At 43.2% G+C, this 18,069-nt stretch overlaps 3 protein-coding genes across 9 annotated transcripts in view; 2 read left to right on the forward strand and 1 right to left on the reverse strand.

Moving 5' to 3' along the window:
- Nucleotides 1-924, forward strand: part of LRRC39 (leucine rich repeat containing 39) — a 14,312-nt gene extending 13,388 nt beyond the window's left edge. For all 6 annotated transcript variants that reach the window (XM_034780162.1, XM_034780155.1, XM_034780156.1 and 3 more), the window contains one exon: nucleotides 839-924. In XM_034780162.1, the coding sequence (XP_034636053.1) occupies nucleotides 839-894 (56 nt within the window). In that variant the 3' untranslated portion in view covers nucleotides 895-924. The remainder of the gene's footprint in view (nucleotides 1-838) is intronic.
- TRMT13 (tRNA methyltransferase 13 homolog) lies at nucleotides 590-12,652 on the reverse strand. Of its 2 annotated transcripts, none has more exons than XM_034780151.1 (11): nucleotides 12,448-12,652; nucleotides 11,499-11,545; nucleotides 11,351-11,417; nucleotides 9,686-9,748; nucleotides 9,526-9,595; nucleotides 8,355-8,461; nucleotides 6,869-7,036; nucleotides 6,433-6,505; nucleotides 4,396-4,470; nucleotides 1,708-2,134; nucleotides 590-1,401 (listed from the first exon to the last, which is right to left on the reverse strand). In XM_034780151.1, the coding sequence occupies exons 1-11, from the start codon at nucleotides 12,628-12,630 to the stop codon at nucleotides 1,206-1,208; spliced, it is 1,476 nt and encodes a 491-aa protein (XP_034636042.1). In that variant the 5' UTR covers nucleotides 12,631-12,652; the 3' UTR covers nucleotides 590-1,205. The 2 variants fall into 2 exon arrangements, with proteins under 2 accessions (XP_034636042.1, XP_034636040.1); XM_034780149.1 differs by having other exon boundaries at nucleotides 9,526-9,598; nucleotides 12,448-12,651.
- The window catches only part of SASS6 (SAS-6 centriolar assembly protein), a 36,491-nt gene continuing 31,023 nt past the window's right edge, over nucleotides 12,602-18,069 (forward strand). Inside the window, exons 1-2 of the mRNA XM_034780140.1 lie at nucleotides 12,602-12,748; nucleotides 16,738-16,798. Of these exons, the coding sequence (XP_034636031.1) occupies nucleotides 12,681-12,748; nucleotides 16,738-16,798 (129 nt within the window). The 5' untranslated portion in view covers nucleotides 12,602-12,680. The remainder of the gene's footprint in view (nucleotides 12,749-16,737; nucleotides 16,799-18,069) is intronic.

The following is an 18,069-nucleotide window of genomic DNA, read 5'->3' on the forward strand; positions in this document are numbered from 1 at the left end:
GGGAGGTTGTGGGGGGGGGGGGGGGGGGGGGGGGGGGGGCTGAGCGGCACGGTTTCAGCCTGCCAGCCCCGGAGCTGCAGCTGCTTCGGAGGCTGGGGGGAGAACAGTGTGGCCAGAAGCGGAGAGACTCTGGCCCTGCCTCTTCCCTTCTGGCTGTGCTGCCTCTCCTTGCGCCCTCTGTTGGGGGGAGGGGCTGTGTCCCACCTCTCCCTCTCTATACCCATTCATAAGCTGACCCCCTTCTCTGGTGCTTCCCTTTCTTACTAAAATAATTCGTCTTATGAACGAGTATATACAGCTATTTCACCCCGTTTCCTCATGGAAAAGTAGCCATATGACAAAGCACATCGACTAGCACTGTCTGCTGAGAGATAAGGACTGGACAATGAATTACCCACAGAGGCTGTAAATGAAGGTCAGGATTGAGTTACATTAGCAGAGCATCATGAGCCAGTGCCCTTTGCTATATCTATTATGTGAACAGCAAATTTCACTGACACAAGGTATCAATATTTCATCTCATTAAGTTCACCCACATATTAGGAAAGCTTAAAACAAATGGCTCAAATAATGAGGTTAACTCAAAAGATCATGTCAATTTCAGCTTTTATTCCTCTCCATAGCAAAGCTTTATGCATGGGAATGTAATTACTAAAACAATGAGGTGGCATTTGATTTCCAACTAAATGTTTTTCTTTAGCCAATTCCACAAATAGTCAGAACTCATAAAATAAAATTCTAGGCATAGAAAACAAGATAAAAACCCTCATGAAGTTCAAAAATGGAAACAGGTTATTAAGCATATCCATTTCTTACATTTTAACCTATTGATTTTCAGAAAACCTGGACAACTGCATACCTGTTGCTTCTGCCACCATTAATGATAATGAATAAAAAATTAAATAAACTGCCAAACTGAACTTTTGTACTTGGAGGAAAATATAAATTCTACTTCTTCTGAGCAGAGAAAACAACAGCAATATCGCAGTGTGCAGAGACAAAAATGCCTTATGACTTTCACACTGCTAGGCGTCAGCTGGCATCTTCTTGTGATTCCAAAAGAAATTTAAGTTCAATGCTTTTGTAGGTACCGAAAGACTAAAAAATGTTTTCTAAAAGAACTGAATCTGTGAATAAGGTATTTAAAAAAATCCAGAGAAGTTTTGTAGAGTTCTGTGTCCTGCCCATTCCAAATCTGTCTCCCATTATGCAGTTGGCTGAGGTACTGAAGATTGACTTGGTACAGCTGTCAAGAGTACATTCTCCAAGGAAACAGTAGAATCTGTATAGTATTGTAATGCAGCAGTGTACCCTCTCTGTTGTAAATATTTGATCCGTCCCTGGTCAATCAAGAGTTTACAAAGACGACCTATCTGCTTTCGTTCTTCAACGGTAAGTAGCCTAGCTCCAAAAAGAAAAAACATGAATTAGTCAACACAAATGGTTCAAGATCAGAAAAGCTGTAAAAACTGTAACTGATGCATTTCAATGCAGATAAAATGTGACTGTTTTGGAATAAGATTTTGAAGACTATTATGTCACTTACATTTGCATGTTTTTCATTTTAAGTACTTCAGATGGATATGTTTCTGTAAAATGAGCCATTCTGACATTCAAAAATGCTTAATCATTCAGCTATAAATGACTGTCTAATCCATTATTTCTACCTTCCTGAGACATCTACATGCTACAAAAAACATCACCTACCCTTGCAGACTATCAGAACTGCACTCCATTCTGTTGTGTACTTGGTCATGTTCTTCTGTATCACTGCTTTGGTCTTTGCTCTTTGCATCAACGGTAGAGGCTTCAGTGATAGTTTCTCGCATGCCACAAGTGGCCCAGCTAGTCATTCTCTGAAAATAATTAAATTCCACTGGCCCAAGTCCCACTGTTCTAAAGAACTCTCGGCCTACATAATGCTTCCACTGACACCTGTGGTGGCAACACAGTGCAATAACAATTCCAGCCACAGGCTTCCAGTTTTCTGAAACATTCTTTCCACTCCTTTCATCAGCAGAATTGTTAAAAGCTATGTCTGTTTTATCACTCTTGAAACGTTTAGGTGAAGGTTCTTCATTTCTTTCATCATATTGGGTTGCGTAACTTTCAACCAAACATCTCAGAGCAAGATCTGTGAACAAACAACTATGTTTTAAAAAACTCTTGAACAGTGTGCTGCATTTATACTCAAAGATAGGAAAGGAACTTTCCTCAAAAATAAGGAGGAGAATAAAAGCACTTTACAAGTAATCCCAAAAGCAACAAGTTGACAAAGTTTACTTAAATACGGTCAGCTACTTTAAAATGAAATGAGTTTATATATTTCAAGTTCAGTTTACCAAATATTAATGTACACCTCTACCCCGTTATAACGCTGTCCGCGGGAGCCAAAAAATCTTACCATGTTATAGGTGAAACACGTTATATCGAACTTGCTTTGATCCGCCGGAGCGCGCAGCCCCGCCCCCCCCGGAGCACTGCTTTACCGTGTTATATCCAAATTCATGTTATATCGGGTCTCATTATATCGGGGTAGAGGTGTATTTACAAAATCACCATAAGACCACTGTGAGACACTGTACCTCAAATAGCACCCTGGAGCCCTCATATTCACCTCTGCGACACAATTATGACAAATTTTGTACAATGCATGCCTTGTGAAGCATCGTTTTAAAATCTGTTGAACATTGATATCCTGTTTGGATTGTATGTACTATCATTTTACATGAAGTATTGCTATATGTGCTACTGAAATATATTGTGAGGTTGGGAGATGCCCACAGCTGGCCTTTCAGTATGGACAAAGGAGCAACAATCATTGGCCAGCCAGGCGTTAACAGCTCATCAAGAACAATCCAATATCCCAGAGGCTTCTCAGAGAAGGCACATATGCAATGCAGACTGCCTGACCATCAGCAAGGAACTTTCTAGCAGCTGGAAGAAGGTACAAAAAGAGAGAGAGTGACATCATCCCTTGGCCTCTTTCCCGCCCCCCCCCCCCCCCCCCCCAACCCTCAACCTATGGAAGACAAAGACTTTGGTCCCAGGCTGGAAGGAAGTCCAGTCTGTGCACTGATGAACTGTAAGCTGCCTGCAACATCTGTTAGGGTGAGAAACTGCTTGATTCAAATCTCACTTAGTTTGTTAAAGTAAGAATTTAGACTGTATTTTTATTTGTATTTCTTAGGTAACCAGCTCTGCTCTCTATGCCTGCTACTTAGTCACTTGAAATCTATCTTTCTGTAGTTAATGAATCTGTTTTATATTTTATCTAAGACTGTGTGTTTTTGGTGTAAGTGCTTGGGGAATCTCAGCTCAGCTTAACAAAGGCCATTGCACATCCACTACCCTTTTGTCGGATTGGTGAACTTATTAATTAGCTTACACTGTCCAAGGGACTCTTGAGCAATGTAAGATAGGATATTTCTGGGGTTCAAGGTTGGGGCCATTGACTGGTGCTTCTCTCTGTATGATTCATGAGTGGCTCAGGGAGCGTAATATAGCTGGGTGTGGGGCTCCAGATGCTGATGGTTGAGAAATCACAGTGCCTGGAGGGGTGTTACTGCTCGTCACTGACATAGCTTTGTGAGAGACAACCCAGGCTAGAGAGTTAAGGCGACACAGTGGTCCCATGGTTCCAGGTTGTACCTCGGGGATCCTGTCACAACTATCTGACTTGTTAATGATCAATACTCTTGAGAATACTTGTTCCACAGGTCATTGGGAAAACTTCAGCTCCGTGGCCTTTTTATTACAAGAGGAAGTTTATGTAGAAGTCTGACAGAATTAAAGCACACAATCCATTTACTTAAGAATTGTAAATATCATTACAAAGACATCATGGTTAACAGTGTCCCAATAGAATGTATATAATACATACACACAGAATGTCATACCTGAAACACCTTTCCCCACATACCTGGGATGTAAAGCTGAAAAAAAATTAATTGGTTGAAAATGTCTTGGACAAGTTGAAAATGATTTTACTATACTACAGTATTCAAGTTGTCCAGGACATTTTTAATCAAGTTAAGTTTTTCCAACATTGTTGTCCAAGCCTAAGACAGTGGGAAGAAAAGTACTATGAAAAACATGTTTCTGTCAGTTTAAGAACACAATTACATAAAACATTCATTCTTCATTTTGCTGTACACAACCATTAATGTTTATTTCCATCTGGATTAACCCCTTTGCTGCTTGCCATCATCCAAGTAGTGTTCCTCTGAAATCAGCGGATATTTAGAACACAACTGGTACAGTAGGCAGCAGTCAAAGAATTAGACAGAAAAAAATAGTACAAAAAAAACTGTTAGAAGCATCGAATTATTCAAGAGGATTAGAATCAGCATTCCACTTTGTAGCTGCACTTACGCCAATTCGTATAGTTCATACCTGTTGCAGCACCACATAAATGCTTTCCAATTCCTACCACAGGAAGCTTTTCTTTCTCAAGAATAGGTACTTTATCTGAAAGAAACAGAACCTGGATTACTGGAGCTGGACATCATCTTGCTGGGTAATATAATTCCAGCACACATAACTGAAACAATAGGTCAGAAAACTCAAGTAAAATTCCTGCCTCAATTATTATAAAAAAACTTCAATTGTCTGCATCTCGAAAGGGTAGCTAGTGTTATGTCACACTAAAAGATAAGATGGAAACATAATACAGTATAATTTTCATGAACTGAAAAGAATAGCTATACAGTATGTTTAAATAGCACATTTATTTTTTTCTTCCTTATTTTTAAACAACTTCAAATTGTACAAAGGGAATAAGTTTAAATTAAAAAGGAACTTTTTTAAAACATTCATTGTTAGCAGCTTGGAAATAAAACAATTTTCCTTTCTGACATGTTCCCTTCTAGTCTACAAACATTATGTTATGTTCCTAGTGCAGCAAAAGTCAATACTTCTCTTTGTACACCAATAAAAAGCAGAAAAGTACAAAACTTTGAAAATAGTTCTTGCTTACTGTGGGGAGTTCAAGCTATTTGTGGTATGTCTCCTCAATAAATAAATGAATCAATCAAGACTTTATTTAGACATAAGATAATTTCCTAATAGACAGCAATTCAAAATCTGTCAAATACTTAAAAAACCCAATACTCCAGAAGACACCGTTCATACATTGCAGGCCAACTTGATCCATATATTGAATAGTAGTAATACTCTATATCTATAGAGCCTTCCAGCTATAGATCTTTATGCAGTTTACCAACATCAATTGATTTAGACTTACCATACGCCTCAAAAACGGGGAACTGAGGCAGAAATTAAAACTATGACCTGTTACCATTAAAAACTTTGGGAGCAGGACTAGGTATCAAGTGACTTGCCTAGAATCTCAGTGACAGCCTGTGGCAGAGTTGGTAATAAATATCAGGTTTTTGTATTCTTAGTCCTGTGCTTTAATAAGTTCATCTGTCCTACTCATGGTGGATTAATAGTCACATGTAACTTTCTAATGTTAACTTACAGTAAACCAGGTGAATGTACAGTTTAATTAGAGAAGACAAATACAAGATTAATATAAATTATCTTTTTAACATGCTACAATATACCATGTTCCTTCATTAGCAAACATTCTTGCTCATTATTTATAAAATGTTATTTTCGGTATTCTTTTCTCCTTCTACATATGCCATTCATAATTTAAGTTTCAACCATCTGTATGGCCCAAACATACATGATCTAGTCATGGAAGATATACCTATAAGGAATTAAGTGACTTTGTGGTACCAAAACAAGTACAATATATACTACTATTGTGGTACACCAGATGGGAACAGAGTCACCCGTAGCTCAGAGAATGGATCCAGTTAAGTTATAACAACATAAGGAAAGGCATGGAGATACATATATATTTTGCATGAAATACAGGATCTGAATCATAATGGCAATGCATTGGATTACATTAGTTAAGTAATGTGGTAATCACTTTTATCCATTTAACTAATGCAAGTTCTGTTCATCACCATAAGCCACCCACTAAATTTAACGCAACTTCTTTTGAACGTGGTATTCCAGAATCCCCCTGTGTTCATTGTTAATAAGGACATCTGAGACTTGCCTCACTCAGTAATGATACTTGTATCAAAATACAGCACAGCTAAAATACACAAGTGAAAGCATCTAACTCTGAAACTGTTCAGGCTCTCTTTTATTTGGTGATTCTGACCCAAAATAAAGTCTTACAAATTCAAGATAATTTGTACACGTTGTTAGAAATTATATAATACCCATCTAGTAACTGAAAAAAGAGTACAACATAAAAATGACCAAAACACTGAGAACAGTCTTCTAAACATTATATTAATTAACCTATACTAAGTGTAAAAATTTCCTGCACTCTGATACTACACAATCAAGTTTTTAAGCAACCATCTTAGTATTGCTGATAGTTATACAAGCCAAGTAGCAACTTACTTAAACATAAGTGCTGGATATCAACTTGAAGCCTTTCAAATATGTAGTCTCTTTTTCTGTGTTTACCGTCTACCTGTGTGAATAGGATATCACATTATTAAGAAGTGTTGGGCACCTAACTAATAAATAATTACAAGAATGTGCTAAGGTTATTAATTTTTTAAAAACAAAACAAGCCCCTTTCAAATGAACACTAACATTTTCAGTATCAGCCAGCAGGCATCTTGTACCCCAATTGTGTTACTGGCATGCCTTAAAACTACAATAAGGATCAATTAAATTTTTCAAAGCCCTTAACTTTGCAATGCCCTTATCTGACAAATAGATATATTTTCACCTTTAAAAGGTAATCAGACTTTCTGAGAAAAAGGCACATTTGCCAAGAACAACAATTCCAAAAATGAGACTTGGCCAACTCCACTATAGACTGTCTTACCTTGAATCGTGTAGTTGCCCTTTCAACAAGCAGAAAGTGAACATTTTCAGCATCTTGTAAGGCAATATCAACCCAGTGAGACAGCTTTCCTCGTCCAGCTCCAAACTCAATAAAACATCTTCCTGGCCCAAGCAAATGTAACTTTTCCATGTTACCTAAAATGGAAGCCTACAAACTTCAAAAGATTATTTATGAACCAAGCCAAATATACATTCTGTCTGATCATTTCTGTGGGAAAAATGTTAACTTAACTCACAATCAGCAGTCTCCCCCATAGCTCATATTGATTAAATAACCATGCTGCAGAATGTCAACACCTCTTTCATGAATGCAGGGGTAGAGATGTTGTGAATCCAGAGTGCAGAGGAAATAAGGGCCTGCCTCCATGGCATCATCTTTTCCTTTTTCTAACACCCACAGAATCTTATACACTGGGTTTTGGGAGTAGAGTTAGGGACCAGGCATACATTGGAGTATTGTTCTCAGCTAATCCTTGGAAAAGTCACATGGATGTTCTAGTGGACTTTCGTGAAGCATCACTTCCTGCAGAGCCTTCTCTGTAGCTACTGCAGTTGAGTTGTACACATAGAGTTGTGCTGAAAGGCACCAACATGGCAGTGCTTAGGGCATTAGCCTAGCACTTGGGAGATCTAGGTTCAAGTCTCTGCTCTGCCAGTAGGCAAGTCACTTAGCTTCTCTGCACCTCAGTTCTCCATCTGCAAAAGGAAGATAATAGTACTTCCCTAACTTACAGGAGTGTTATGAGGATAAATTCATTAAAAAGACTGTGAAGCACATTGAGATCAGGTGGTGGAAGCACTATATAAAAGAGATAGGAATTACTATTATTCCGATGGGCCCTTTCATCCTTATCATTCTCTGGCTTCCCTTTCCCAAGAATTCAAAGGATTTGCTGTGTTGGAAGTTCTCACCGCCCACTGACTCGGTATCCCATAAAAATTCCTCCTTCTCAAGGGCACAATTCCCTGAAAATATCATACGGCAAATCTCAGAGTTTTATACATCTTCCATGAGAGGGGATAATCTAGGCTCATGAATGAGGAGAAGACAAGCTTGTTAGGTATTTCAGAATCAAAATAAACTTCTGTTACTAACACTTATAATTTCAAAGCAGTTATGGACAATGTAGGGGGTCGATATAGTCCAGGTAACTAGGATTTTTGGATAAAGGGAACTGAATCCACACTGTGTCCTCCATGTAGTGTCCTCCCTAAGTTAGTTAACAGCACTTCTGTTTATCTGACCGCCGGTTTATTTGAAACTTTCTAATGCCCCCCCACACTCCTCAGTCTATTTGAATAAACAGGAGTGTACTATCAATAGACTAATACTTAAACTGGCAGCATGGGTACAATCTGGAACTGTTTCTTTTAAGTGAAATAACTGTAGTATGGATTAGCTGGAATCCATAAGAAGAAAACTACAGTAAAGACCACCATAGGTATTAGTAAGGAAATGGCCATACCTGTTGTTTCAAGTGCTTGAAAGCAGACTCTCCATTCTTTGGGTCATTTAAGGCTTCTTGTAAGGCCTGATGGGACAGCATTTGATCCTTAAGTATTGGCTTTATACCTGCATCAAATGCAGAAGTACTCTTCATAGATTCAATTAAAAAGGCCACCTAACATCAATCTAGCTCCCACCTGCATATTGAAGTGACTGCATACAGTACTTAGTATGCAAAATATTTGACTCTGAAGACTTTACAGAGTTAGCATACTGACTATTGGAAACAAGTAAAAGGGACACTATCAAATAGTTTAAGTCCACAAGTTGACACCTAAAAATTGTGATAATCTTATAGGTAATGTTCTTCAAACTCCAAACATGTAGTTTTGTTTTTAATCCAACATGTGAAAATTTCCCTATCTTCTGCCATCAACAAAATAATCTACAACAGGGGTTCTCAACCTTTTTCTTTCTGAGGTGCCCCCAACATGTTATAAAAACTCAATGGCCCAGCTGTGCCGCAACAACTTTTTTCCTGCATATAAAAGCCAGAGCTGGCGTTAGGGGGTAGCAAGCAAGGCTATTGCCCAGGACTCCATACCACAGGGGGCCTTGCAAAACTAAGTTGCTCAGGCTTCAACTTCAGCACCAGGTGTCAGGGTTCAGGACTCAGGGCTTCGGCTTTCTGCCCTGCGCCCCAGTGAGTTTAACACTGGCCCTGCTTGGCGGATCCCCTGAAACCTGTTCAGGCCCCCAAGGGTCCTGGACCCCTGGTTGAGAACCACTGATCTACAACACAAGCGTAATTGCTCTCTAATGGGTCAGAAGCAACAGTTTTCTAATAAATGCTTTTCCCAGAGCTGTAATGTCACCACCTAATCATGGTGCACAAAGAAGAATGTAAAACAAAAGTCATTAATTTCATTAAAAACAAAATCAACTTTTATTCAAAAGAACAAACAAGACTGAGATGAGGAAAAAATACTAACTAACAGTGTCATGTAGGTAGTTCTTTAACTGTTACAAGATTTCAATTTCAGATCACGACAAGTGACAAAAATAAGTACTCCTATTAATCTCTTTTCTTTTTTTAATCCTGGAAGATATTTAACACTAAAATAGCCATGAAGTATTTGATCAATTCTGGAGAAAGCAATTTAAAATATTTCAAAATTAAGCAGACTCACCATTACTTGCTTTTTTCAGCTTTTTAATCAAGTCCTCTAACTCTTCTTTAGACAGGGAAGAAATTGGTAACTGCTGGAAAAAAAATACAAAAAAAAAAAAAGGAGGAGAACCTTTTTGTTTAACTATTTGTCCCTTAAAATAACAGAGAAATGGACTCACCTGTTCGTCAAGTATTTCTGTTGCATCTTTTAATCCTGCATTAATATCTTGAACAAAGTAGGCCTTAATAAAAAAAATAAAAACAGCATGAAAACCAAGGAGATTCTAATAAAGACAGAAGAGCATGTAAACCAAAAGAATGCTTCAGAGTGTGTTGACAATAATTCACCTAACAAAAGTCAAATAATTACAAATGAAGAATGCAGTTCTGAGAAAAGATTCTCTCTCTGGGTTAGGGCCCAACTCTGCAAACACTCTCCAATGGGTGTAGTGCTTACTAGGGTGATTAGTCTGATAGATTTCAATGGGACTAAGCATCATAGCAAGCACTACAGTAGTAATGCTTTTGCAAGGCTGAGTCCTGTCTTGTACTAGCACTTTGCATCTTATTTGTACTATAAGAATCAATAATCAAAGGAATTTCTCTTTCAAACAGTTATTCTTTAAGATCCTGATTACTGACATTTCATATATACAGGAATATTTTAAGCTTTATATAGTCAAACAGATGCGTTGGAAGCACAGTATTCATCAGAAAGAAGTACACTACAGTACACTGGCATTTGGATCACTGAATATATATCTGAATCCAGTTCTCAAATATGGGCAAAAGCCACTTACATCATGTAGTTATACAAGGAAATCAAGCAAGGCTTAACATATGGTAGACTCTTTCATTAAAAAAAACAAGCTGCCTTCTTAGCACATACCAGAAAGGAAGATATTTAATTTCATGACAGGGTATGGGGGGAGGGGAAATGCCTCAGTCAACATTATTATTCAGGGATAATAAATATAAAAGAGTAGAGCTGACTTAATATTTCTGGTTGTTGTATGTGCATCAAGTTCAGCTAACATAATCTGAAAGGGGACACATCAACCCCAATACTCAACAGAATATACAAGATCCATTCACAGCAGAAGTCATAAATCATTAATTCTAGGGGCCTGGTGGGGCAATGCTCCCCAGGAACATTTTTGGGGAAAGCTAGTTCAATGTGAGTGCCTGGACAGCACTTCCATTCCTGGCCAAAAAAATTATCTGAAAGTAAGATCACAAATTTATATACACTGGAAACATGCATACAGCATAGGGCATCAATTCATTTAATCCAGCACTTAGATAGCTTCAGTTTCTCCCTATTATTAGGCTCTCTATAAGGACTATTACTCTCTGATTCGTCAATGATAAATTCTCTCTCTGATTTGAGTCAATGATAAATTCTCTATACCACTGGTCCCATGTCTCCTTGGGCTTTGGAGTCTCCCTTCTCTCTTACCCACACAGTGCATAAGCCAGTGATGCCAAGAGTTGAGCTTTTGGAGGATTCCCCTGAGCACTGCCATATAAGAACAGACTCCATGCACCAGGTCTTAACACCATTTGGCCCTGTTGTCCCTCTGTCTGTACAGCGTCAGCAGCGTTGCAACCATACAGCCAGAGCGACACTCCAGGCTGCTCCGGCAGCAGCCATACTGATCTAGTATGGGGGCGACTGCTTAAAAGTTGTCAGGGCATTGCCCCCTGGCTCTGCAGCCTATGGAAATTTGAGCAAATGCAAAAACCATGGGTGTTCGACCCTTCTCCACTCCAATTTGTGCCACTGCTTAGTTTATACTGCTCTAATATACAATTATATGGCATTTAATTTACATCACACTTACAGGCTTCGGCTTCTCTCTTGAATTACACTTTTTTAAATGTTTTTGTAATTGATCTTCATATACGGTGCTAAAATCAGAGAAAAAGAAATAAGCAATGACAGTCACAATTTTAACAATGAACATACGAATGTATTTAAAACACACTTACTGTTTTGGGTCAAGAGGGCATGGAATTCTTTTCCTGTCATTTTCTTCCTAGTGGGAAAGAAAATGTTTATTTTGTTAGCACAAAATTATGATGCGGTCAATGTCCTAATTTTAGAAAATCTGTCTAGAAATGTGTCTGTGGGTCACAAAAATAAAAATCTTTGCTAGCCTCGATTTATTGGAATTAGATCAAATGGAGAAATACAATGTGTTTCAGTTGGATAAACCATGCAATTTAACTGGGTGATGGATGGAGGAATATTGTGCAAATGAAGGCCTTAATACATCACCAAGCCCAGAGACGCACAGGTATGCCTGGTCCCTTGTGACAGGCAGTAATTACTCTACCTACACCTTGTGGGGTTCTAGCTCGAGGTCAGGCTCTGCAGAAGCCAGCAGTGATTTCTTAGTAAGCTTTCCAAGAAGGGGACGTCACCTGAGGATTCTGAAGCGAAGAGTAACTACCAGCATAGCAGATTTAGCAAGAAATCCAAAGCACAGAAAAGTTGGCAGAGGAGATGGGGGACAACGCCCCTCTCCTCCCCCGGCTGGGAAGCTACTGGGGAGCTGGGTGAGAGGCTGATCCCCCCCCCAAGCGATCACTGCACGCAGGCTCTGACTCCAACAGCCCGGGGCCCGGCGGAGCAGCGGGGGTTGCGCTGACACTGCCGTCGCCAGGCTTAGCAGGGCGGTGAGCCCCAGGAGCCGGGCTGGGCACAGCCTTCACCACCCCGCGGGGAAGCCTGGCGAGTATGGCCCGTCTCTATGGGGTTCGCTCTGGGGATACGTGCCAGCCCCTCCCCCAAGCGAGTCCATAGGGGGCTATAAAAGAGCCCGTAGGAGAGGGACTCCCCACCCCTTCCTAAAGCCCCGAAGGTGAGGGGCCCAACCAGCCACCCCTCCGTGACCGGGTCTGCCTGCCGGGCGGGCAGTGCCCGGCGCCCCGGTACCTCCTGGTGTCCGTGCTCCCCGCAGAAGCGTCTCCCCTGAGCCGGGATCATCTTGCAGAACCGCTTCTTCCGCTCCACGAAGTAACCGCACCGTCCGGGCACAGGAGCCCGGAGCCCCCCGGCCGCAGCCGGCTCGGCTGCCCGCCTCTCCTCGCTCCCGATCGCAGCCGTCTCGGCCGCCATCTTGGTGCCCCGCCCCCCGCGGGAGCCGAGCGCCAAACTCAAAGCGCAAGATGGCGGCGGAGAGTCTGTTCGGCCGGTTGGTGCCGGTGCAGGTGAAGTGCCAGGGCTGCGAGGACAGGTGAGAGCTGGCCCGGGGACGCACGGCCATAGCGAGGCCTTCTGTACTGGGCTGGGACTCGGCCCTGCGGGACCCCAGAGCCGGGCCTGAGGCCGCCTCCTCCCCCTGCAGCCAGCCGCCCTGAGCTGGGGTGAGAGCCCGGCGGGGCTGAGCGTTCATCCCATCTCTATAACATGGGCGGCCTCTGGCCTTGCCGCTGCTCGAGCCCACCCTGAGCCTCTAGGGACCCGTCAAGGGGGCCCCAGAGCGGGTGAGGGTCCCCTGGGTGGGCTCCCCAAACAGCACCCGCCGTAAGGGGCCGGGGGAGCCCTGCAGCGTTTCTCTGCAGCCCGGGCACCGTGGCACAGTCCTGGGGAAATCCCGGGTCTCTGCGAGTTTATCCATGGCCTGCAGCAGGGCCAGGAGCTCATCACCACCCAGCGGCTCAATGCGCGGGGAGTTTCCGGGATTGCCATGGAGTCTCTCGGACATGCATACAATAGGGGCAGCTAGTGCCGCATGAGCAATCCTGTCCGGTCGCTGTAGGAGCGCGCACTGCTGCATTGGCATTTCCAGGATGTCCCAGTGTGTGCTGAGTGCTTGGCTTGCAGACGTGGAAGGCGTTTACAATCGGAAGCCCAGAGCAGACCACCTGTAAACTGTTCTTATTAACTCTAGATCTGTGGTTTTCAACCCTTTTTCATTTGTGGACCCCTACAAAATTTCAAATGGAGGTGCTGACCTCTTTGGAAATATTAGACCTAGTTTGTAGACCCCCAGGGGTCCATGGATCACAGGTTGAAAACCACTGTTGTAGACAGATCCTCTGCAAGCTTGTCTCCCTGTTCACTGGAGAATCATCCCCTTGACATGATCACCATTCCACTCAACCCAGAACAACTACTTAACGCTTCTAGCAGAAGTGTTGTGATCTTATAGTAGTATTAGCTGTTTTTCTCTGTTTCCATGCACAGTGGTATCTGGGGAATGGGGAGGTGATGAAGGAATTTATTCTCCCCAGAGCTTTTCCATCCTAAAATCCAGGAACCTCTTTCTGAGGCCTCCCCAACCAGATGTCTCTGAATGCACCGGTTGGGAACCAAATCCATTAGCTAGAACTTACCTTGTAGGATGTAGCAAGTGAGTTGCCAAATAATAGGTTTGGCTGATGGTGTTTGGGAAAGTCAGGCTAAAGCTTCAACCTTAAGGAAACACTGTCAAGTTGATATATAGCAGGGTTACCATACGTCCGGATTTTCCCGGACATGTCCGGCTTTTGGGGGCTCAAATCCCCGTCCGGGGGGAAATCCCCAAAAGCCGGGCATGTCCGGGAAAATCGGGAGGCTCGGCCGGGGCCTCTTTGTGCGGGGCCGGGGGCATGGTGCCGGGCCGGGAGCCGGGCCGGGCGCGCGGTGCCAGGCCGGGCCAGGGTCGCAGAGCCGGGCCGGGGCCGGGAGCCGGGAGGTGCGCCGGGCCGCCGGGGGTGGTCGGCCGGGCCCGGCACCCCAGGGCCGGAGCCGACCCAGGCTGGAGCCGCCGGGGGCCAGCCTGGGCCGCGCCTCCTCCCCCCCACACACCCCCCCTTACCTGCTTCAGGCTTCCCGCGAATTAAATGTTCGCGGGAAGCAGGGGAGGGGGCGGAGACTTTGGGAGGGGGCGGAGTTGGGGCATGGGCGGGGCCCCCGGGAGTGTCCTCCATTAGGAGGCACAAAATATGGTAACCCTAATATATAGTCAATTTCAGAAACTTAGGCCCAGTCTAGAGAATGTATATTTTTGTGTGTAATTTCCCAAGTTTAAAAACAACAACCTGAAAGCAGAAATTTCACAATGTGGAATCACATTGACACCCATATGGTTTATCAGCAGTGTTAGAAACTATAGATTCACATTACAGTCTTGTTTCACTTGAGCTAACAGTAGTAACTTACAAAAGTAGTAGGTTGTCATACTCCATGTGGAACAGCTATGAGAGGGTGAATGAGACACTTTGCCAGTGGATTTCATAGATATTTGTTAACAGCAGAAGAATGCTGAGACTCAGGTATCTTGAGTTCCATCCAGGTTCTAGAGAAGAGTATACTCTAGTGGTCATAGAACCTTCTGCCTATGTCCCTGGCTTGTCTTCCTGCCCCATTCTCGCTACTGTAGCTCCTTGGCTTTCTCTCCTTCTCCAACTCCTAGCCAGTCCCAGTCTTTCCCCTATTTTGGCTCCCAGTCTCCCTGCCTGGAGTTCTTATGCCTGTCTCCCACCAGGCTCCTTGTCCGAAACTCACATTCCCCCAAGTACCTCCTCTAATCTCCGGTTCCCCACTCCTCATATATTCCCAGTGTCTGGTTTCAGACTGAAGCTTCTGGTTGAAAAGGGACCCTGGCAGCTCTGGTCAGCACTGCTGACCGGGATGTTAAAAGTCCAGTTGGCTGTGCAGTGGGGCTAAGGCAGGCTCCCTGTCTGCCCTAACTCTGTGTGGTTTCTGGAAGCGGCCGGCATGTCCAGCTCCTAGGCGCAGGGGCAGCCATGGGGGCTCCATGCACTGCCCCTGCCCTGAGTGCTGGCTCTGCAGCTCCTATTGGCTGGGAACCATGGCCAATGGGAGCTGTGGGAGCGGCACCTCGGGGCGGGGGGAGTGTGCATAGTTGCCTGGCCGTGCCTCTGCCTAGGAGCTGGACATGCTGGCCGATTCGGGGAGACGCCTGGGGTAAGTGCTACCCAGCTGGAGCCCGCACCCCCTCCCATACCCAGACTCCTTCCCAGAGCTCTCACCCCCCTCCCACACCCCAACCACTGCCCTGAGCCCGCACCCCAACCCCCACAGCCCCACCCACACCCTCAGCTGGAGATCACACCCCTCCTGAACCCCAATCCTGAGCTCCCTCCCACATCCCAAACCTCTCGGCCAGAGCCCCTCCGGCACCCCAAAGCACTCATCTTTGGCCCTACCCCCAGAGCCTTCACCCCAGCCAGACCACTCACTCCCTCCTGCACCCCAACCCCTTACCCCAGACTGGTGAAAGTGAGTCAGGGTGGGGGAGAGTGAGTGACAGAGGGAAGGGGGATGGAGTGAGTGACGGTGGGGTAGGGGCGGGGCCTTGGGAAAGGGGCGGGGCAAGGGTGTTCGGTTTTTTGTGATTAGAAAGTTGGCAACCCTACCAGCTCTTTGTCCCAGACTATTACTTCCACTGCCCTACCGTGGTCCAACTCTAGTCCCCTCTGCATCTGAGTGAGGCAGCTTCCTTCTCCATGCTGCCTGGGCACCAGTATGGGGAGCACTGGGAGCACCTGAGTCTTCCTCCTCTCTGTTCTTGTGCCTGTCACCACTGGGACCCACAGAAATTGCAAAGAAAGTCCAGCTCATTATGTATAGCAATTTTGGAGACTCTAACAAGTCTCTGTTGAACATGTACAAATTGAAATTTTTCAGAGGCTTATAACTTGATCAATTTGGGGTAGTTTTTCATAGGTATGGCAAAAGGTACTTACCTGTCATATTTCAAGCCCTTGCTCCGAACCATGGGCACACTAAAACTTCTCAATGCAATTGGTGTAAGAATTTTTTTAATATGGGCAAAACAATATACTTTCCCCCAATCGCATACTTGAAAATGGCTGCTACATTTTTGTTAAAACTATAAATAAATAAATAAATAAATAAAATAAAAATCAGTCTTTAGGCAGGCATCTGGCATGGGAAATTTCAGCCTGAATCCTTAAAGTCAGGTAAAGTTATAAGCAACTGAAAACAGGTTGTTATAATGTGACGTATTGGGTAACCTTAATTATAGATGTTGCTACCAGCTCCGACTATAATAATTAAAGTTAGAGTGCTTCCAATATTTCACTTGGGATGGTATTCTACAATCTTTTACTCCTCATTGTTAGGAATGGTTTCTTGACATTTGATCTACATTTTTCTTTTAAGCTACATTATTTTTATTTATTTAAATAATTGTTTGAGGAACGAGTTCTTGATTTGATGATAGTACTTTACAGTTGCATATTTGTTACATAGGAGGATAAATGTTCGAGTAAGGATTGAGCTACAATCAACATCTAATCCTGTTCATAAAAAGGTGTGTGGTGTTTTCTTAGCTCTTCCTTAAGTATTTTAAATATCTTCTTACTGATATGTAAAGAGAAAGCAACATGAAGTTTTACTACATTTGTCATTTAGCAGGTTAGGGTCTTAACAAATCTGGTGTTTATTAGTATTCAGGTTTGTTGGCACGTGTTGGTTTAGGTTTTTTTTTCTTTGCCTTATTAGCCCTTTATCTCAGTTTTACACTTTAATAGATCTTAGTAACATATGATGCATTTGAAGGTTGATAACCACAACAGTTTAGAGAGCCCATGGCTAGCAACAGAATTTTTTTTTTTTTTCCCCCAGCACTGACCCATCTTCATTATGTTTGACTCTTAATTTAGAATTCTAAACTAATCTAAAATCTGTTGATTTTAAAGATGTCTGAATGTCACACAATTCCATTTTCTATTTAATTAAAAGAAGCACTTCTTCATGATATAGTGAATGTAATACATTGTAATTTTGTAGATAGCTGTGCTAGATATTTTGAACATATGTAGCCCATCATCATAGCATCATTCTGCCTATTGCAAGACAAAGGCTTCATGTTATTTCTAAACATCTTGGACATGCTAAAAAAAAACAACTCAGGGTGAGAATCTCACACTTTTTCCAGCCCTTTATATTGTTGTGGCCCTCTTACCCAGCATAAAGGGACTTCAAAAGCTCTGGTCCCAACTGGGGGAGAATTCCCACAGTGCAGGAATTGAGGAAGATGGCCGTCACAGGCTGTCTTCTGAGGGATGCCTTGCAGGTCCTTGTGTAGGTGGTAAAGCTGCAGCATGCTGTGGAGACTTTGGATTGTACTGCTGCATGTAGGAATGTGGGACAAGCTGGCATATTTTAGAGACAGGCCCCCAGGGCTATGTAACTTTTTGTGGGGTGCAAGCAGCCCGAAATTGAAGATGCAAAGGTGGTTTAAAGCAGTGGTTCTCAACCTGTGGTCCACAGACTCCTGGGGGTCTGCAGACTGTCTAAGAGGTCCATGAAAGACTTGGACTGAAAACTGACTGAACAGAATTCTACTATATGCACAGACAATAGATTTCCAAAGGAATCCGCACCTCCATTCAAAATTTTCAAAGAGGTCCCCACCACCATTTGAAATTTTTTAGGGTCTGCAAAAGAAAAAAGGTTGAGAGCCACTGGTTTAACCCTAACCCTCTCCCTCACCCTCAGGCCTGTGAGTTCTGTGCTTTACCTCTAAGAGTTGCAGCATGCTAGTTGGCCTTTCTGTAGTTCCCATTCATTGGTTTCTGT

This window comes from Trachemys scripta, chromosome 8, assembly GCF_013100865.1.
Source record: "Trachemys scripta elegans isolate TJP31775 chromosome 8, CAS_Tse_1.0, whole genome shotgun sequence".
NCBI lineage: Eukaryota > Metazoa > Chordata > Testudines > Emydidae > Trachemys > Trachemys scripta.